Source organism: Podarcis filfolensis, assembly GCF_964270895.1.
Source record: "Podarcis filfolensis genome assembly, chromosome: 1".
NCBI classification, from domain to species: domain Eukaryota; kingdom Metazoa; phylum Chordata; class Lepidosauria; order Squamata; family Lacertidae; genus Podarcis; species Podarcis filfolensis.
This window is the reverse complement of record NC_139604.1, coordinates 5,466,410-5,488,608: the sequence shown is the minus strand read 5'-3', so window position 1 is coordinate 5,488,608 and position 22,199 is coordinate 5,466,410. Positions and strand designations below refer to the sequence as shown.

General features: G+C 44.5%; 1 protein-coding gene across 8 annotated transcripts in view; it reads right to left on the bottom strand.

Annotated features, from left to right (window-relative positions):
• Positions 1-6,103: 6,103 nt before the first annotated feature.
• Positions 6,104-22,199, bottom strand: part of PIKFYVE (phosphoinositide kinase, FYVE-type zinc finger containing) — an 80,859-nt gene continuing 64,763 nt past the window's right edge. For 6 of the 8 annotated variants that reach the window (XM_083625838.1, XM_083625842.1, XM_083625835.1 and 3 more), the window contains 12 exons: positions 21,791-21,911; positions 20,691-20,786; positions 18,921-19,004; positions 17,933-18,024; positions 16,536-16,700; positions 16,049-16,108; positions 13,926-14,102; positions 12,911-13,014; positions 12,504-12,632; positions 10,452-10,713; positions 9,921-9,995; positions 6,104-8,286 (listed from right to left, as the gene is read on the bottom strand). In XM_083625838.1, coding sequence (XP_083481964.1) covers positions 8,171-8,286; positions 9,921-9,995; positions 10,452-10,713; positions 12,504-12,632; positions 12,911-13,014; positions 13,926-14,102; positions 16,049-16,108; positions 16,536-16,700; positions 17,933-18,024; positions 18,921-19,004; positions 20,691-20,786; positions 21,791-21,911 — 1,481 coding nt within the window. In that variant the 3' untranslated portion in view covers positions 6,104-8,170. The remainder of the gene's footprint in view (positions 8,287-9,920; positions 9,996-10,451; positions 10,714-12,503; positions 12,633-12,910; positions 13,015-13,925; positions 14,103-16,048; positions 16,109-16,535; positions 16,701-17,932; positions 18,025-18,920; positions 19,005-20,690; positions 20,787-21,790; positions 21,912-22,199) is intronic. The other 2 variants (XM_083625840.1, XM_083625837.1) reach the window with 1 other exon arrangement.

Below are 22,199 nucleotides of genomic sequence, written 5' to 3'. Positions count from 1 at the left end.
TGTTGACAATTGGACCCATGGAGGGGAGGGCGGGAAGTTGGGAGATTCAGAGAAATCTCAATATAAGGTTATATATTTGGTATTGTTATAACTTTTTGTTTGTAAAATAAAATAAAAATATTTCAAAAAGAGAGAAAACTTCTTAGTTTGGGGAAAAAGCAGGGAAGGGCATCATAAAGTCTTAAATTATGTATGGTCTGGAAAAAGGAGAGCTGATAAGTTTTTCTCCCTCCCTCCTAATATCCCCTGGAGTCATCCAATAAAGATGAATTTTTGGGAGATCCAGGACAGGAAGTGCAGTACATCTCTACACAACACAGTTAAGCTGAAATTTGTGACCACAAAAATGTGGTGATGGCTGCCATATCAAAAGGAGATTAGACAAATCCATGGAGAACAAGACTCTCAATGGCTTCCAGGCATGATGGTTATCACAAAGAGAGACCACGGGCCTCTGAAAACCTGCTGCCAGGAAGTACAAGCAGGGAGAGTGATATTACCTAGCCCCCACTTTCCTAGAGGCACCTTTTGGACCACAGTGGGAAACAAGAATGCCAGACTAGATAAGCCTTTCACCAGATCCTGCAAGGGTCTTAATCTTCTCCTACCTCAAGGTAAAATTATATCCCTCCTTCAACAGCAAGCCAACCTCTTACTATGGAAAGATCATCATAGAGTCAACTAATTAGTGGCATACATTCCAACAGAAGGTTGACTCCTTATTAATGCAAAAGATGAATGTTTAATGCAAAAGTCTCTGCAAACTTCAAAGGTGTCTGTGACATGAATTTCCAGAGGGGCGGCATGCAAAGTTTCCTAGCCTCTGATTTTGACTTTGGAGTGAAAATGGTATTTGAGATCAAGCGATATCAGAGGCTTTAGAATACATATATCTGCACATTCTGCTACTGCAAACCTTCCTAATTCAAGTGAAAACAAAGGTCACCCTCAAGCATATTCAAGGTAAAATGGAAAACTCTAGGTCCGTTTGTGCTGCTGCTTGACATTGGGAAAAGAGCTCAGAGGCAGCTATGAAGAGGAAGCGAATTAGAGTACAAGTGTGCCCAAAACTGCCACAATGTATTTGGGTCTGTAGTCGAAATGGGGGTCCTTTTGGACAGATCTTGGCAGTGGACTTTACATCCTATGGCCTGAGGCCGAAAAGAGATGCTGAGGTTCAATTCTGTCCCTGCACCAAGGTCCATATAATTCTTTTAAAACAGGCATGGGGCCCACCGGATGTTGCTGAGCTGCAACTCCCATCATCCCTGGCCATTGACCATACTTTTGGGGGCTTGCTAGGAGTTGTAGTTCAGCAACATCTGGAGAGTCAAAGGTTCCCCACAATTGTTTCAAAATCCACATTTAGGAACCCTAGAGCAGTTGTCTGTAAACCTAACTCCCACTAGACACAAGAACTACCCACGCTGGAAGAGTGGCAGACGAAAGTGATTGACTATATGGGACTGGCTGAGATGACTGGCAGAATCCGTGACCAAGGGAAAGAGACGGTGGAAGAAGATTGGAAGAAATTTAAAGTTTATCTTAAGAACTGTTGTAAAATCAATGAGTGCTAAAATGTCATGGGTAATGTAAAACAGAATTGCAGTGATAAATAATTGGGTAAGAGGAAAAAGATTAGAAACTGAATTACAAGTACTGAAATTAGGGGTTGCTGGAAAAGTTTAAAACAGGGATGCAGAAAAGGGAGGTATGGGGAAGTCGTTGAAACAAGGTTCAAGAAAGAGAGGTTAAGAAATTATATGTGTTTACATGTTTGTTTGTTTATGTGTCGTTAATTGTTAGTTGTATTGTGTTTTAATATATGTTGTAAAACCAATAAAAATCTATTATAAAAAAAAAAATAAACCTAACTCCCACTGGCTTTTTGTTCCCAATGTTGAATATATATAGATAAAGGTAAAGGTACCCCTGCCCATACGGGCCAGTCGTGTCCAACTCTAGGGTTGCGCGCCCATCTCACTTAAGAGTCCGGGGGCCAGCGCTGTCCGAAGACACTTCCGGGTCACGTGGCCAGCGTGACGAAGCTGCTCTGGCGAGCCAGCACCAGCGCAGCACACGGAAACGCTGTTTACCTTCCCGCTATAAAGCGGTCCCTATTTATCTACTTGCACTTAGGGGTGCTTTCGAACTGCTAGGTGGGCAGGAGCTGGGACCGAAAGACGGGAGCTCACCCCACCGCGGGGATTCGAACCGCCGACCATGCGATCGGCAAGCCCTAGGCGCTGAGGTTTTACCCACAGCGCCACCCGCGTCCCCCTGAATATATATATATATATATATATATATATATATATATATATATATATATATGATATCAACATTGGGAACAAAAAGCCAGTGGGAGTTTTGTTTATACACACACATACACAAAATATGATTTTTCATTACAGTCACCAAGACTTAAGATACGTTAAGGGCAGAATGGAAAAGTTGAGATTTTGTAATATACAGTGGTATCTCCAGTTACGAACGGGATCCGTTCCCGATGCCCAACCGTATCCTGAAATCTTCATAACCGGAGGCGCTTGTTCTGTGCATGCGTGAGGCGCTCAGAGCACTTCTGGGTTTGCCACATTTGCAACCCAAACGTCCACTGTAATGGTTAGGGTTTTTAGTGCACACCAAAGAAAAGTAAATTAGAAAGAATCTGCTTATATATTCAATATGCTAGTTTGCAGACATGGGAATGGCTCCAAGTATCAAATCTGCATGTAGACATTTCCAAAATATGTTTACACATTTAAACAAAGAAATGAAAGAAAACAGTATTAAAAATAATGGGTGACGTAGTGCCTTTCCACACATCTGCAATGGAGTTCTTCAAACATCCCTTGCTTTGTTCACCGGAGTCCATCTTAAGGCAGAGAGTGAATTGTTAGTAGGATCAAGAGCGTGTGGTATGGCAAACACATCGTTGGGACGTTCCATCGACTGTGGGCATCCTTCAGCAAAAGTTTGATGAGCAAATAAAAGAGCTCAGACAGATGAAATGGTGAATTTTGAAAGTGGACCAGAGAAGCATGAAATGGGAAGTGGAATTAAAGTGGACACAGAGACTTCAGAGAAAAATAGGGACAAAGGGTTGCCAGAAAAAGAGCGTGAAATGGCAGCGCTGGTGGCAACAGATTGTGAAATTCAAGTGTCCTTTGCTTTTGTCATAGATACTAGAGAAAAATAGATTTGACATCTGTATACTAGTGCCTAACATAGGATTCACCAACCTGGTGCCCTCTCCAGATGTTTTGGAATAAAATTCCCACCAGACTGGAGAAGGTTGGCTCAATGCATCATTTCATTAGTTAAAATTAACTTTGTGTCAGGAAAGCACTTAAGGCTAGATTCTTAGAAAGATTTTGACATGTGTTTTTATTACAGCTGCCATCATTGTCTGCTTCATAGAGGCTGTCAAACGGAAATACATTTTGATGTTTTAAAGCATTCTGTAAATACTTTTCTCAGAAGTAACTGACTCATATTTTAATATGTCTGTACAATCTCTGTCAGCGCCCACACAAACTACAAGTGTACATTTTTAAAAATGAATATCACGTTCTGGTTATTACAGTGGCACCTGCGGTTGTGAAGAGGATCCATTCCAGAGGTCCAGCCGTATCCCGAGGAATTCGCAACTGGAGGACCGCTTCTTCACATGCACGCGCGGTGAAACCTGGAAAAATACTTCGCATCCTGAAGTTTATGTATCCAGAGGGATATGTAAGCGGAGGTACGACTGTACAAGCAACTCAGGTTCTTGCACCCCAGGAGTTAAGCCAAACCCCATCTGTCCGAAGCATATTGTCACACTGAGACAGTAATGAAATAAAAGCAGCAAGGTACAGTAGGTACTCTTTATTTCCTGCCTATGTACAATTTAGTAAATGAAAGAGCCAACATAATTAGTTTAGCATGACAATATCATAAAAATACACCCATAACTAACGTAGGGTACAAATATATACATTATGATACATTAAATAAGTGCTTTCAATATAGTTTACAGCTAGTGTGCGGTATTTAAAGGGATTGATTCTACTCCTTCCCCATTTTGTGGCATCTTAACACAAATGAAACATTCCCCCTGGCCCCAACTGTTCATACACAGTACAATGCCATTTTTTGCACATTCCAGAGAAGCATGGCCTGCCATTTACAGACTGAACTATACAGACAATAACATAAAAAGGCCAAAAAAACTCAAACAAAATCAAATGGCCCATTCTTATTTCCCCCAACAAAACAACAGTTAACAGAACACGTCTGCTCAGTAAGTTGTAGACAGTTATTTACTCTTACGGAGTCATATGTGGGATCCACATGGCAAGATTAAAAGGAACCTATTGCACTGTCCAAAACTTGAACACTGTACAACATAAATGCTTCTAGAAAATACTGCTGTGCTAGCACCTGATTTTTACCCCCCAAAAAACAGGCCAGGAATTTCATAATAACCCATCAAGTTTCAGGTGCTTGGCACTAAACGTTTCAGGCCTGTTCCTGTTGGGACAGGAAGGCTGTCCTTCAAAATCTCCTTGCAGCAATAGAAGTTAAATGCGTAACAGGAAATATTTAACAACACTCTACATATAGGAAATGCAGATGGTCAGTACTGGAGAACTTGAAATGGGAAGGCCAATTTAGAAAAGAAAAGCCAAGCTAACCTAGCCAAACTCAGCTGCTTTGTTTTTAGTATGTTCCTATGATGATGCAAAACCCCAGCCCACCACATCTGAACGAAAGTTACAAAAAGAGGCCGTCAAGTTTCAGCTGTTTGTCCATCCTCAGCCAGGAATGATTGTGCTCGTGACCAACCTTCGCCTAGAGAGATATTCATTACAGACTCTGTGTGCAAGTGTCTGCTTATGCATACAACAGAGTGAACAATGCTATAGGTCAGGGATCACGTTTTCATTGTTGTATGCTAAAAAACAAACAAAAGTACACTGGGAAGAAGAGATGAGCTGGACCTCTTGCCTTGGCGTGTTATGTTTTCTCCCTACAGGGTTTTGCTTTTTTAACATGGACACACTGCGAAGTTAGACCGCCACCAGCTCATCTTCAGTCTGAGGTGATACTATTTCAGGATTCCACCATCACTTTCTGTTGTGTGTGCAGACCAGGCCTCTGAATCAATCTCTCTCACACTATGCATTTTAACAAATCCATTGAACGCTCCCAAGTCTTGCCCACAAATGCTCTAACCGAAGGCAGCATCCGAACAACCAGCAGTATGTTACTTGTCAGGATAAGACCATGGAAATGCTCTAGGAACCCTGCTCTTCTCACAGAGCAAGCTGCCCTGGTTGTAACTGGAACACATTTTTAGACACAAGAAGAGCTGGTGAAAATGCTTTTCATTGGTTAAGTCAATGTGATTAGAGACAAGTGCCTCTCGCATGCTATCCCTGCCTTTGCAATCAAAGGAAGCTTGCCTTCCTCTTCCTGCCCTCAAAGGACTTGCCATTTGATTCTTCAGCACAACCACTAAGCTAATAGCAATGCACACCTGACTCGGTCTGCTTCTTAGGCTGGAACAAGACATCATTTGTCCACATTTCTGCTCTATTCGCATATGAAGTAGAACCTTCTCTACATGAAATGGAGCATGCAGAGGGTGGGAAATGACAAAGCCAGGCCTTTCCAACTCAACTCAACTTGCAGCCCTCCAACAGTTCAAATAGTTTTCTACCAGCCCAGCTCTGAGAGCAAAAGCACACCACAGCCATCCTGAGCTTCTCATACGAACAGGATCAAAATATGAATGAAATAAACTGTCCTGCAACACGCAGCCCAGCCCATGTGAGACATACCCCATAATAAATATAGTTATAGCATATAAACCTGCCAGTTACCAAAACTATTTTGGAAGCAGCTCCCTGCTCCCGGGAAGGCCACTTTGTTCTTGAAAACTCAAGCAGCAAGTCAATCCCGACTTTAACATTTATTCCGGCTTGGTGTTAATACCGCTAATTAAACTAGAAACTCGGATGCATGACAGCATCTTTCTTAATTAAGGAATGTTTTCAAAGCACTCAAAGCTGAAGGTCAGCAGAGAAATAGGGAATGTAAAAGCGGCCGAAGCTCAGCTACAATACTCATTTATTGAAACTGGTTATCAGGTTTCATATGTAAGGTCTTTCAACTGCAGACTTGAACAAAACAAAATAATACAATGGCTGGAAATCAAATTAAGAGTTGGACCATTTCTCCAAAGTGTACACTGGGGGGAAAAGAAAACCCCACAATTCCCCAACCTGATGCCCTCCAAAGTGCTGGACTACAATTGGCCATGCCGGCTGGGTTCTGATGGGTGTTGGTAGTGCAGAACATCTGGGGCAGACCAGTTAGCAGAAGGCTGTAACAGGCCAGCGTACACCCCAGATATGACAGCGCTGTGCTTTCATTGTCAACCTAAGCCAGAACTAAACTCCTAACTGATGTACAGAGGTCAATGTTCTCACCCTATACGCCTGCCTGGCTTAATGGATGTGCTTTTAAGATGGCTTGGCTTTCAACAGAGAACTCTGCCAACTTTACATGATACAGAGGGACACATATATTGAGTGGGAGGCTTTTACAGGGAGGTAACGCAGCAGTGCTGCTTATTATGGCCACAGACTTTACACTCATAATGGTTTGTAGCCAAAGGGTTGGGAAACCCAGAGGATGCTGGGACAACAACTCCCAATGTGGCTGAGCACTGGCCATGCCAGCTGGAGCGGATGGGGTCATAGGGGAACAATATCTGGAGGGCCAAAATCCTCTCCATCCTTGGTTTGGGGAATCCTGCTGCAGGGAGAAGAGGGACTATAAAGGTAAACTAATCTCAGCCATTGCATACAATCTGTGCTCAAACCAATATTCCAGACAACTATTAAGGTTCGGGGACAATGTCAGCCGTGCCTCCTTAACTACAACACACCCTTAGTTTTACTGGCCGTTATTATGTAAAAAATAAAGTAAATGTTTCCTATTTACAAAAAACCAATCATAAGTGCTTATTCTCAGGTAGCAAAAACACCCCAATCTCCACATACCTACGGCTGACTCACACCATCTAAGTTCAGCTGTTTGTTCAGAGCACCTAGTGTCAAAGGAATGATTGTTTAATCAGCCAGGTCTGTTTACACAACCTGTGTGTGTTCAGTAGAGAGACCCATTATGTTCTACAAAATGGTGCTGAAATGAAAAACAAAACAAAACCAGGGAGAAGGACACTGCAGACTTGATTCTTTAAGGCAGCCATTTAAAGGGGGGAGGGGGAGTACTAATGAAAAACAACAAAGTGCAACTCGTGGATGGGGAGAAGGTCTTTTCAATACACAAATGCAGTAGCTAGTCAAGGACCTTCCTCTGGAGAAAATTTGTATTGCTAGTGTATTTCATCTGAAAAGAGGGCAGATCTATTTACCGCTGTACACTAAAATCCAAGCTGCCATTACTGAAGTTGCCCTTCAGTAAAATATTTGACTGCTGGGAAGTTTGACACCATTAAAAGAAAAGCAAGGTTTCAGATGATGGGAGTGGAATGCTGGTAAAATCCTCTAATACTGCTCATGGAAACCTGCAAAACAACATCAGTGCATAACAGAGAGAACACGCAATAATAACGCTTAACAGAAAATCAACCCTCATGACAGCAGCGGCATTCGTAAGAGAGGTACAGAGCTCCTCATGATTGTGATGCTTTAAAAAGAGACTGTAATATCCTCACTGCAACAAGCTGCAACAGTCTGATTTGGGGCCAATGTGCCCACTGTTATTTCCTATTAAGACACTTTATTCTGTGTTGCAAGAGCCTTCTGTGTAAGACATCATCAGGAACTCCAGTGGGATTTACTGTAATCTGCGGAAGGCTCATCCTGGCCGATCTATTTGATGGGATCGCCTGTGTCTTTCCAAAGATAGAGTCCCGCTGAGATTCTGAAGACTCTCCTCCGGCCTCTTCCGTTAACATTCCAGCACCTAAAGTGCAGACTTGCTTCTTTTGATACGCCAGTTTCTGCAGGCAGTGGCTGAAGATCTTTTAGCTGCTATTGAAGACACTGAGTTGGGGGCTGGATGTGTGGAAGGACAGCCTTCGCTCGAGTTCTTTACTAATTAATCAGAAGGCAGCGTCCCATTCCATCCCCTGAGGAGGTGCCTTACCTTAGCAGTTCAGGCCCAGCCCTGTCCAGTGATCTGGCACCATCAAAAAATACTTGTCCATTGCTTCACAAAACCTCGTCCGGTACAGTTCTGGAGATACGACCGTTGGCATCTTACCTAATTTATGGCAGAGAAAAAAATTGTCTTAGAAATTAACTTTAGGAATAACTAATCTGTCGTATACGTCACAAGTTACGGGTTGCATCCCAGTGGAGAATTGCAGAATATTCTTCCCCCTCCCCCTCCCCCCCCACCTAAATCTGTTCTGGGTTTTCCCTCAGGAGCTGATGAGGGGATGGAGAGAGGGGAAATCGTATTGCGCTAGTGCAAAATGTTCAGTACTGCCCAGTCTTTAGATTCTCTTTGACAAGAGGCCTGCAAAACGCAAGACCTTGTGTTACGAGGACTGTAAAATCCACGTCAGCAGGGCAAAAATCCCAGAGGATTATACCTTCTCCACTCTCCACCCCATTTAGAGAATATATATTCTTAGGCTGCAGGCAACAGCCATGCCTAAGAAATATCTTCTGCGCTTTACATAATTGCCATCTCTATCAAACAGAGCTAAGCATCCAACCATTTTTAGCAGCGTGACATGTCGAAGCACTGTGCTTCTGCTCAAAGGTTATGTCGTCACATTGACGGGACGGGACTTCCAAGGAAGTATTTAGGACCAGCCAAGGAAAGAATTCTAATAAGCAAATTTATTCCTCCACCCCAACCCCACCAGGAAAGGGGATCTACGGTATCCTCCAAACTGTTTTGATTAATGCTCCCAAGTCAACATTTGAAGTAACAGACCTGGATGAGCGTTCAAATTATTTGTGGAGGGGGAGGTAGGGGATCCTTAATCGAACCCTCAACTCCCATATTCCAACTTCCCTTCTATTTCATTCACATGACCTCTCTGGAACCCACATCTTTTTTCTCCCTTTTTTTTGGGGGGGGGGAGAGAGAGAGAGAGAGAGAGAGAGAGAGAGAGAGAGAGAGAGAGAGAAAGGACTAAGAGTAATGGGTCTGGGCCTCTTGCCCCCCCTCCTTAGTAATCTGGTGAAATGACATGGACCCCTGATTTCAAAACAACTACACCAAAGTGGTTTTGAACACCAAAACCGGTACTAGTGGAAGAACTAGGAATCTTTATTCTTAATGGAAAAATAAAAATAAATTCAGGCCCTTAAATGTTACCCTGAAGAATGTATTACTTAAAAGGGTTATCCAGCATTTGGCACTATATATATATATATATATATATATATATATATATATATATATGGACGCGGGTGGCGCTGTGGGTAAAACCTCAGTGCCTAGGACTTGCCGATCGTCTGGTCAGCGGTTCGAATCCCCGCGGCGGGGTGAGCTCCCGTCTTTCAGTCCCAGCTCCTGCCCACCTAGCAGTTCGAAAGCACGTCAAAGTGCAAGTAGATAAATAGGTACCGCTTTATAGCGGGAAGGTAAACGGCGTTTCCGTGTCCTGCGCTGGTGCTGGCTCGCCAGAGCAGCTTCGTCACGCTGGCCACGTGACCCGGAAGTGTCTTCGGACAGCGCTGGCTCCCGGCCTCTTAAGTGAGATGAGCGCACAACCCTAGAGTCGGACACGACTGGCCCGTACGGGCAGGGGTACCTTTACCTTTATATATATAATATATATATATGGTTGCATATTTATACTTACAGGAGAACTGGAATAAGAGGCGAAGGGGAACAAAGCACAGTGTATGTATTGATAGCTAAGAATTAAGACTCACCTTGTCCTCCTAAAATGCCTGTTGACTTAACCACCATCTCAAGCTTTTTGTCCCAAGTAAATGTGCGAATGTAATCTGTAACAAAAAGATAAGGAGCATGGGTGAGCTACAGAGGTTTTGATGCTCCACAGAATCGGTACCATTAACAGTCTTTACCCTTTCACAGTTCCTTCTGTCTATATGGCACCATCTCCCCGCACCTTCTGCAATGCTATTCACCCATATCGTTTTCAAGCTCATTGCCTTGATGCACCAAGGGAATGTGGCGTATTCCTGGGAATCCCAGGAACGCAGTTTACCCCTCACAGCACTACGCTACAGTTCCCAGCACCGTGACCACAGATCCCAGGATTCTTTCGAGGAAGTGGTGCGGTTTAATCGTGTGGTGTGCATGGGATCTGAGTCTTCTGTGTGGAGTGGCTGCCACGTCCAGGCAGCCCCAAGCGGACTCCGCGTGGTACCTAAATGATGGGAAGCTCTTCTCGCATGGGCAGCCACCCCACGGGTTTTTGGGGTCGAAAGGTTGCGTACCAATAATCCCAACCACAAGTTCGTCGGAGGTATCATCCCGGCCCACAAGAAGAGAATAATCGATGATGAGATGGCTGGAAAGGAAATGGGAATCACTGTGGATGGAAGCCTTGAGTACGGCCTTGGAGTGAGAACGGATGTACAAGGGGTTGTCCCGCACAAGCTTCAAGAGGTTTTCATCCAGCAGAACAACATCGCAGCTCTCTTTCCCTGTGTCCGTCTTCACATTCCTGTTCCGTAAGGAGCCTTTCAGGTCAAAAACCTGGCAGCAGAAGAGACAGCAGGTTACGGTAAACCATGGTTTATTCTGCAAGGTGCCTCCTGTTTTGCTCCTCCCCCACTGTGAGTAGGAGCATCAAACCATGGTACTTGGCTCAGGGGTGGGTCTCAACAGGAAAAGCGTCTTGTCTCGCTCCAAACCAGACTTAGTAAGCAAGAACAAATCTTGGCTGCAAGGAAGGAGCAAAGCAGGCAGTAATCTCTGTGTTCACAGTAAACTGTGACAGGGGGGTTTGAAATGACTTTCTTCAGAATAATGTCTGAAACTCCCATTGTTCTAGGCGCATTCTGTGACAGGAGATTTCATCAGCGCAAGCCGTTTCTGAGCTCTGGGCGCAGTACTGCGCCTAAGATTTCAGATTAAAACTGTGGAGTGGAAGGAAAGGAGGACCCTTTTCTGCCTCCCCACTTCCAGTTACTCTCTGAAGACTGGAGAAGAGACCCTCTTCAGAATATTAGGGGGGGTGCGCCAGGGAAGGGGAAGACCATGCTAAAATTGAACATAATATTTTAGCTGCAGTTCACATTTTCAGCTTTGTGTTCTTATTATTAAAAAAATGCACCTAGACATTCCGTTGTTGCACCCATAACCTAGATTTAAGGTGCCATTTAGCTTTCATGTCTCAGTTTATAACACTGCCTCAGAATGGCAGCAGTCCTAGGGCAACAGCAGTTGGTTAACTTAATAAGGGAAGTCCCCCAACTCCTCACTACCTTAATCAGGGGGGGAAATAGAAAGGTTTGTTACACTTAACTATTTTATTGGGAAATTCATTTTAAAAATTAATATCTATTAGTAGGTCTACTGCTATCATCAGTATTATCACAAGTCTCTAAATTAGCACCTCAAACTGCTTTCCCTCAGTATCAGAGTGGGTGAAGTTAGAGTGGGCAGTGTCCTGGTGGCATCAATTTGCCTCGAGTGTCAATGGAGTGTGCCTTTGGGGGTGAAGTTAAACCTCTTTAGAATCCCAGCGGCTGCACACCATGGTCAAACCTCTGCACAGCTGCAGATGCATGAACATGGGACTTAAAAAGTAACACCAGCAGCCTCTGGTCTTTCAGCCACAAAACGAAAAAAGAGCAGAGAAATATAACCATTTCTCATGGTAATTCCAAGCCTGGCATCCACTAAGTATTTTGGGTGGCTGCTATCCCCTCTGCTGACAGAAAGCACCTGACAGAAGAGCAGGGAGATTCCTCTCCTCCCTTCAGAAATTCAAGCCACTGCTATTTTAATTTCATAAAAAATATATAATGTATGTATGTGTTTAGAGAGAAGGAATATGCTGGCTGCCACATACTGAAGTTTAAGGAAATCAGAACAGCCATTTGGAAGGAAATGCAGAATCCTAGCTACTACTAGCAACTGATATGTATTGTTTTGCTGTCCTCAGGGTCAGAAGTAGCTTTCAGATTAAGGACAGAAAACTGCTTGCGAGGGGCAGGGAGAGATATATTTTCCCCTGGGACTATGAAGCTGTGTCTGCTTTCATGAAACAAGGACTTATTTCATGTACGCACATGTGCATGTTGGAGGTCACAATGTTTTCACATGGCACAGAGGAGGCATGGCTGGCCCCCTAAAGCCAAGTGACTGGTGCAAAACCTTTGGAGGAAGAAGACGGACAAAGTCCAATGCAAATAATGCAGGCAAGTGCAGAGCAGCTCCATGTGTAACCAACTGCTGCTAGCAGCTTTGCTGCCTCTCCTAATGCAAGAGTTTCCAACGCAGGGGCAAGCTTGCCACTTTGCCAGTGAGCCTTTTCTCACCTGAGCCATCTTTCTGCCATAGAAGAGGTTTTCCATGACCAACAGGTCAAGCTTCTTCTCCGTGTTGTTCTGAGAGTTCTTATAACCAATCCGGTAAACCCCAAGAATCTTGGCCAAAGCCGTTGGCTTCTGTGATAGAGGAGACAGTTGATTCGCCGAGTGAAAAGTTGCTCCCGTTTCAGCTCACAAATGAAACGCACCTAAATGCGTACAGCATGGGGTAGGGATGTGGGCAAGGAAGGATCTGCAGGAAGTGAATGTGGCCAGTTTCTCTAGATTTGTCCTCCATGATCTCCGACAGCCATGGCAAACAGTTGGGAATGATGGGAGTTGTAGTCTAACAACATCCAAAGCCAGGCAGCAAGTATCAAGATTAAAGCCAAGGGAGAACACTTCGTGCCTCTTACCTTTTGCTGAACTGCGTTAGTGATGTACATGAAATAGTGCGGGGCGAAGTCTAGAAAGGACTGGACTTCAAGGCGAGGCATCTGCTTCAAGATAAATCGGTCATCTAGGGGAGAATGTGCATTGATGCATGATGTACTTTTAAAACAAACAAATATCACTATGCAAATTTGTCTGGCCCTTTCACAAATCACCGTCTAAAGCCCAGTTCCATGTGAAAACTATAGTTCTGAAACCAAGTTTCAGTTTTAGGTAGTTAGGATGTTAGCAGAGAGCTGGCTCAGAATGTACTGACCTTGCACAATTCTTTTTTAAAAAAACATAATTTTAATTAAATTTTCTGTTTTACAATTTAAAATATTCACTTAAACAACCTTAAAATATCAGTCACTTCCCTTCTCCTTCTGTGGTCCATTTAGCATAACACAAATCCCTGCATATTTTATATAAACTAGACCATTCAGTATTCCATTATTACATCCATCAAAACTTATTTACACTGTTGAATTATCTTAATGCTGCCCACGTTTTCAAAATACAAAATACACAATATCCCTCCTTATATTAAAATAAACATTTTCCAATCTTCTTTAAACATATGTTTTTCTTGTTCTCTTATTCTATGGGTTAGGTCTGCAAGCTGCTCTTATTCCATCAGTTTAAGTTGCCAATCTTTTTTGGTTGGAACCTCACTCATTTTCCATTTTTGGGCTAACAAAACACAGATCACAGCAGCGGCATAAATAAATAACATTTTTTGACATCTGGGAATTTCCATCTGAATTATCCCCAACAGAAAGGACTCTGGTGGTGTGTGTGTTTTTTTAAAGTGCTTTTAAACATTTTTTTCAATTCATTATCAATTATTTCCCAATATTATTTTACCCTTTTACAGGTCCACCACATATGAAAGAACGTTCCCTCAACCTCATTACACCTTGCACGATTCATCCCCGTGGAATAAAAGACAAGAGTAAGCGCTTATGCAAAGGGACAAGCTAGAGGCCAGTCACTTACCTTCAGTCACATAAAAAGCAGCTCCAGATTTGCCTCCCCGTGCCTGCCAGGGCAGAGAATGAGAGAGGGAACGGATAAAATCTTCTTCGCTGCTCCCAAGTATCACTTCACGCATTTTATGGAACTCTCCCGCGTAGTAAATCCGGCAGTAGAACTTGGCATTGGCATCAGAGAATTCTGTGGAAAAACACGGAGGCAGAGAGGCCATGGAAGATCCATTTCCTAGAAGAGATGCTCACCCATATTTAAGGTCTTCTCTTTTCAAAATCCTTACATTCCTCCACCCTAACCTTGCCTACTCCAGTTGGTGGCAGATTCTCCTACACGTCTGAACCCCACAGGAACCCTCTGCTGGATGTCCTTGTGTCCCTCTGGACCAGAATCCGCCACTTGTGCAGATGGATCTTTGGTTCAGTCACTACATTCTAGCACAGTCTTCAGGTCTAGATAGTTTATATGACAATGACATGCTGCAACACATTTTCAGGAGCATCACAACTGTAGAACTGTAGAGACTGCAGCAAAAGCATTTCATTGAGGCTCCATTGTCGTGGTTGGAGTTTATCCAATTATTTGGCACGACATGCAACACAAATATCTAAGTGTAAAAGCTTGCTCTGAGCCTTCGTGATAAGGCAGCAAAAATATCTAAATGCACCAGTACAAATCTTTGCAGATCTCTATTCAGATAGCCCAAGGCAGTGAGATGTGTACATCTTAAAAGCCAATAAAAGCTTAGACTTCTCGGGTCACAGAATCATCTTATCAGCTGCCATATGGAAAGCCAAGCTGACAAGACACATCTTTCACCTGGATAGTGAGCAGTTCTGGCTGACTCAAGAATGTGATGGCAAGTCCTGAGCAAAGTCTGTTGCTAGTTTACAATACACCTCGGTCTTCTGATTCTGAGAAGCCACCAGGAATAAACAGCACTGGTGCATAAGAAAGGGATGTCTTACAGAGCTATGCTTAGTTTGCAAGTGGCAAAAATAATCAACTTCTTATCCAAGCAGGCCACATCCACACCATAAATTTAAAGCACTATGATGCCATTTTTGGGACGCAGGTGGCGCTGTGGGTAAAACCTCAGTGCCTAGGACTTGCCGATCGTATGGTCGGCGGTTTGAATCCCCGCGGCGGGGTGAGCTCCCGTCTCTCAGTCCCAGCTCCTGCCCACCTAGCAGTTCGAAAGCACCCTAAGTGCAAGTAGATAAATAGGTACTGCTTTATAGCGGGAAGGTAAATGGCGTTTCCGTGTGCTGCGCTGGTGCTGGCTCGCCAGAGCAGCTTCGTCACGCTGGCCACGTGACCCGGAAGTGTCTGCGGACGGCGCTGGCTCCCGGCCTCTTAAGTGAGATGGGTGCACAACCCTAGAGTCGGACACGACTGGCCCGTATGGGCAGGGGTACCTTTACCTTTACCTTTATGATGCCATTTTAAACAGTCATGGCTTCCCCCTAAAGAATTCTGGGAGCTGTAGCTTGCTAAGGCTGCTGTCAGTTGTTGTTAGATTTCTACTCTGCTCACAGAGCTACAATTCCCAGTGTTTCCTGCATAGAGGGATTCATTGTTAAACCGCATTCGGAACCGTAGCTCTAAGAGGGCAACAGCAGTCTCAGCCCCAGGACGGGCTCACTCATGGGGCAAGGTGAGGCAACTGCCTCAGACAACAGGGGCAGCAGATACAGCGGCCTTTTGGGCAACAGGAGGCACTGCTGACCTCCTCTCACCCTTGCTCTTGGTGTAGATCTTCACTCACCCCTTCTTCCCTGGCTGGGGTATGTGTGCCATTCCAAGGTCAGCCTCAGGTGCCAAAATGTATTGGGCCAGCCCTGCTTAGCACCCTTAACAAACTACATTCCCCAGGATTCTTTGCAGGAAGCCATGACTATTTAAAGTGGTACCACAGTGCTTTAAATGCATGGTGTGAATGTGGTCGTAATGTACTTAGAAACACCCCTGCCCCCTTTCAGATATTTGTGGAACTCGGTTCCATGAAATACATTAAAGATTAGAGGGTAAATCTGTAATTCTGATCAACAAGGGACTTGTCAGAGGAGACAACGAATCTGCTTCTGCGCTCCCCGCTCTCAATTCTGGCTCCAAAACAGATTCCTACTTACGGAGTTCAACATGTGGATTTCCCAGCTGTTTCTTTTGTGCATCTCCTCCATCTGCTTCATCTAAAAGAGCAAACAGAAAATGGGACCAGGGATGCAACCTTTCAGTTGTTCTTGCAGGTCAACAGAGGCCCTATTTTTCTCCAGCAAAAAGACACACTGACCATTTCCCAAACCTAAAACTGAATACTGTTGCTAGATGCAGCAAAAGTCAAAATGGGGGGGGGGGGAATGTGAAAAGGTATCAAGGAATGAAAGTCAGTGGGATTGTCGCTACAACATACCCTGTCATTCACCGTTAATTAATTAAACAAATTATTCAAGAGATTCAGCACATTTCAGGGTTCAGGGGTGTCAACCTTGTATTTTGTTTTACTTTTAAAGTTGGTTCCCTCCCCATCTCGAGAAAAGGGAACTATAATGTCATTTGCAGAAGATGAAGGATCCGTTTAAGGAAGTGCAAATGGGAAGAAGACTTAAAACCTTGTACCTTGCGCCTCCGCACTTTGGTTCTCTCCCCCTTCTTTGCCTGTCTGCCCAACCTGATAGTAGGCACTGTCTGCTCCCCGCAAGGTCTCCTTTTTCTGAGAAGAGAGGTCGGGGCTCTTCCCTCCTGTACCACGGAAGAAGGACAGAACTCCATATGGCTTCTTTGCTATAACCAAAGTAAGGACAAAACATTTGGTGCAGCCCACTCCTCATTCATTCCGTCACAAGGCCAAATGAGGCCGCCCTAAGCCCACCCAAGACTCCCAGCATATCTAGGTTGTTGCAAAAGGCTCTTTGCAGAATTGTTGGGGGAAGTGTTTTGCTCTTAAAGGCATTGTGGACCTTAGGAAAAGTGTGTGTGTGTTGTTACCCACCAGAGACATGAGATGAGACATACTCATCTGTAGCTCAGTAAGCCAAGGAAGTGGCTTTTTTACAATGCAGGTTTGAAAAACACATTGCAAATATCAGTCCAAATACCTAAAAGACTGGACTAGATCTAGCCAAACTAAGTAACAGGTGGGTAGATTTGGGCTGCATGCTAGGGGAAATTTCATGATGGCAAGAAGATTGTTCGAAGGGGTCACCTGCTACCCGTGGTTCAAGTTAAGTAGAACTTGTATTTAAAAACCATTTTTAAAAGCCTATCGACAATCACTCACCAGCATCTCTTTGAAAGATTTTTCACCAGTTAATCTATATGACCGGTGACATGTGGCAGCCCTTGCTCAAAGCCACCCACAGAAACTAGCTCTGGAGTAGACAGAATATGAAGGAAATGACTGCCATAAAACCAGTGAGTCACTATGACCCTCACTAGACTTGTTGGAGTCTTCTGCCCTAATCCATCCAATATCTTTTGAGGTGAGGCCGTGTTGGGAGAAAGCAGGTACCCCAGAAGCAGCTGTATGGCAAAGGAGTTGAAAAATCCACCATGTCATTAAGCTAAGAATCCACTCTGCAGTGAACAGGAAATTTCCTAGCTTCTTAAAGCAGCACTCCCCCCACCAAAAAACCTCCCTCTGTCTTAAAAGGCTTTCAGGATCTTCTATTCTTTCAAAGAATTGGAATTCTAAGTCAGCAACTATTTTTCTTTTAACGGCTGCTGAACACATTCATCATCACAATGCGGAAGACCCACACCACAGCGGTATCTGCAAGAAAAATTACTTGGACACAGCTAGCAACAGGTGGATTTTTCACGTCAATATTACGATTTATAAAGACTGCAAGGTTGGTACAGAATAATGATAAAAGGTTAGGCATGCCTCAGCTAGCATATGCTGAGATTTGATTTTCAATATTCGGTTTTCTTTGCTAAACCATCAAGTCCTGAAACTACACTGTTTTGCACCTCCAAATTAAAAACACGACACCACAAACTCTTTAAATTCTTACGCTGCTCTGCCTCAGTTGTTTGGCTTGACTGCCCCATATTCATCTCAGGTAGTCGAACTGGACTGCTGTTCTTGGCTCTGCTTTCAGCCAGACTAGAGGGGGCAAGAAAAAAAGCATTTCGGGTCACTATGTTTTTAAAATACAGCTGATGTAAATACAACCACATTGTCATCGCTTGTAAGAAGGAACAGTCTTCACCTGCAGCTTCGAGTCTCCAAGGTCATGGCAAAAGTTCCTTCAGAGCAAAAGGGCCCTTCTGAATTAGATGTAGTTTATCTCCCGCTTGGACTACTGCAATGCACTCTACACCTTTGAAGGTGACCTGGAAACTACAACTAATCCAGAATGTGGCAGCTAGACTGCTGACTGGGGGTGACCACCAAGACCATATAACACCTGTCCTGAAAGACCTACATTGGCTGCCAGTACGTTTCCAAGCACAATTCAAGGTCTTGGTGCTGACATTCAAAGCCCTAAATGGCCTCGGCCCAGTATACCTGAAGGAGCGTCTCCACCCCCATCATTCAGCCCGGACACTGAGCTCCAGCGGTTACCTCCCTGCAAGAAGTGAGGTTACAGAAAACCAGGCAGAGGGCTTTCTCGGTAGTGGCATCTGCCTGTGGAACACCCTCCCACCAGATGTCAAGGAAATAAACAACTATCTGACTTTTAGAAGACATCTGAAGGCAGCCCTGTTTAGGGAAGCTTTTAATGTTTGGTATGTTGCTGTGTTTTTAATATTCTGTTGGGAGCTGCCCAGAGTGGCTGGGGAAACCCAGCCAGATGGGCAGGGTATAAATAATAAATTATTATTATTATAGAAAAATGTGGCTGTGAAGAAAACCTGGTCACGATGAAGCTCAGCACACTGCCTGCTGACCATAAAACACTGAACAAAAAGTGAAGTTTCTAGTCAATCTGAACGGTGTCAGGGGATTTCTGCACGACTTCACTGCGCTGCAAGTGGATAGATAGCAGACTGTCTCACCTGTTAGTTTGGAGTCCCTCTTCAGGATTGCTCTTCAGAGACACTTTGGACAATTCATCTAAGGCATTTCTGTATTCCTTACAGCTGAAGAGTAAAGCAAAAATGGTGTGTTATACCAACTGTCCAACGCAGCTCAAAGTGTGGCAAGCAAAGACAAGAGGACTTAGGTTTGCCTCCTGAGCTAGAAGCACACTTGTGTCTGGGCTGTGTCATTTCAGATTGCAGGTGAGGGTTCATTGCAGAGCCTCCATATAAAAAATGGGCATGTCAGAGAGAAGGTTTAATGAGACTGTTTCTTGGCATGCTAGTTTTCAATGGGGGGGAGTTTATTAGGGGTGGGGGAGAAGGTACGTAAGAACATTCAACCATGTGAGCCTCATTCAACCTGAAGTGATAAGGACCCAGATACTAGGGAGGCAAAAGCCTACGGAGGAAGGAAAGAAGCAAACAGTATTTTTAACTGCTTACCGTATTTTTCGCCCTATAGGACGCACTTTTTCCCCTCCAAAAATGAAGGGGAAATGTGTGTGCGTCTTATGGGGCGAATGCAGGCTTTCGCTGAAGCCTGGAGGGCGAGAGGGGTCGGTGCGCACCGACCCCTCTCGCTCTCCAGGCTTCAGGAAGCTATCCGCAAGCCTTGCAAGCCCGGCGGGAGTTCCTGCGAGCTCGCAAGGTTTGCGGGCAGCAGCCTGCAGCCCAAATCACGGGGCGCCCTCCGGAAAGCGCCCCGTGCTTCGCGCAGGTGTCCGTAAGCCTTGCAAGCCCGGCGGGAATTCCCGTGGACTCGCAAGGCTTGCGGGCAGCAGCCTGCAGCCCACAAGCTCGGGGGACAGCGGGGAGGCGCAGAGCCGCCATCTTGCTGTTCCCCGACCTGGTTTGGATTCCCCGACCTGGTTTTGGGGGGGAAATAAAGGGAAAAAAATTTCCTTTATTTCCCCCCCAAAAAACTAGGTGCGTCCTATGGGCCAGTGCGCCCTATGGGAGGAAAAATACGGTAATTAAGACATAATTAAGAGCTTCTGCTAGTGCTGTGTCTCTGGAGGCCCTAACTGCATATAAAAGGTAAAGATAAAGGGACACCTGACTGTTAGGTCCAGTCGCAGACGACTCTGGGGTTGCAGCACTCATCTCGCTTTATTGGCCGAGGGCGCCGGCGTACAGCTTCTGGGTCATGTGGCCAGCAGGACTAAGCCGCTTCTGGCGAACCAGAGCAGCACATGGAAACGCCGTTTACCTTCCCACCAGAGCGGTACCTATTTATCTACTTGCACTTAATGCTCTTTTGAACTGCTAGGTTGGCAGGAGCAGGGACCGAGCAACGGGAGCTCACCCCATCACGGGGCTTCGAACTGCCGACCTTCTGATCGGCAAGCCCTAGGCTCTGTGGGGTAAAAGTGTTACTGGTTTTACTTTTAGCCTGCCTCATCAAAAAACGTTCAAGCTTTTTTACACATGCACACCTGTCAAATGAACATCAGAAAGCCCACTCTTCAAAGCATGCTAAAGTCACTTGACATAAAGCCAGCCATCAAAAGGTCACTGGGTGTTTATGGAAATGCTCAGGCTTGGTTAAACGTCAAAGGAAAGAGTTCCATTAGCCTCACCTGCTAATGTACCTAATATACTACTACAAGTCTCTAAAATATTATGGATCTTAGCAATATTCATCATTGCACGTGAAAGGATAGAGAGGAGGAAGCGCTTCATTTCCCAAACGTGGAGGTAAGAAGAATAAGACGCTGTACACCAAAACACAACAAACCAACATACCTGAGAGCAAAGGCTATGATGGAGCTTGGTTCCTTCTCACAGACAGCAATAGGGACACGTTCGTGCTCATACATTAAGTAGTGTTTGTCAGGCTCACTGCATTGAGAGCACAACAGATTAAGCTATACTATATTATACGTACAAGAACAAGCAATCTACATTAACAGATCTGCCAGCCAAAAAGATAGCCGATAAATAAACTCTTCTTTGTTCAGGCTGTAGCAACATAACTGGAGTAGAGCTGAATTGTCAAACTGTAATGGTTTGCTACATATATATATTTCTATTCACGTTACAGATGGATGTGTGTTTTGGTTACAGTCATACCTTGGGATGAATATGCAACAGCTTAAATATTTTCGGGTTGCGCTCCGCGGTGACCCGGAGGTAACAGAGTGCGTTACTTCTGGGTTTCGCTGCTCACACAGACGCTCAAAATGACGTCACGTGAATGCGCAGAAGTGGCAAAACACGATCCGTGCACGCACAGACACGTCTTACGTTCGCTTCAGGATGCGAATGGGGCTCCGGAACGGATCCCGTTCGCGTCCAGAGGTACCACTGTACTGTTTTTATGCTGATTGTGTTTCGTGGGTGTTGTTAACTACCTTTGCAACTGACCCAGAAGAGTGTGCTGTGTTTTGCAGAGGAAGGCTGCAGAAAATTTGCAAGCAGTGCAGCTTTTCAACCCTTCTTAAACTAGCTAGAAGGACCATCGGATTTTACTAAAGGCCTTTCAAACCTGAGATCCTTTGCCAACCTGGTGTATTTTTAGGTTGCTTTCCACCTCGTGACATTTTTGTATGAAAGTGTGGTGTGTGTGTGTGTGTGTAATAAAGGAGACCTTTATAATAGAAGACCTTTTAGTGGCTGTTAATAGGGGCCACTAGGCAGCCATCCCTGCGCTAAGCTTGGCCTAAGAGCATTCAGTTGGGTACCTCTATTATTCCATAGGAATGTTTATGAACATCATTTCACACACCCCACAATCAAATGTATAAAGATAAGCAGCCACATGCAACACAGTCAAGACAGCAAAATTCGGCTACCTGGAAAAATACATGGTGCACTTGCTCCTAAGTAGTGTTGATTGTACTTACAAAGGGGATGGGATGGGACTGTAGCTATTTCCAGGTAACAAATTAGCTAGGATAGCTTTCATGGTGGACTTTTCTTTCACCTGGCTGTCTGTGGACCCCAGCAAATGCCCATCAAATACATCTGGAAGAATAATAAACCATACGTCTCTCAATATTGTTAAAACACCAGAGTTCCAAGATTTGCTTATTCTGGGGATGTTCAGAAGTCACCTGTTATCTCTATTGTATTGATTGGTTCAGCTATTAAATTATTATCCAGTAAAGCCACTGCTTCTAGCAAGACGACTGCAAAGAGATCACTATGATTTTAATATAGCTCACGGTGCCAAAAATCAGTCTCGGGGCTTTTGATAGTCTTGTGCTTGGGTCAACGTGAACAAAATGTACATGTCTAAAAAACTGCAGTTCT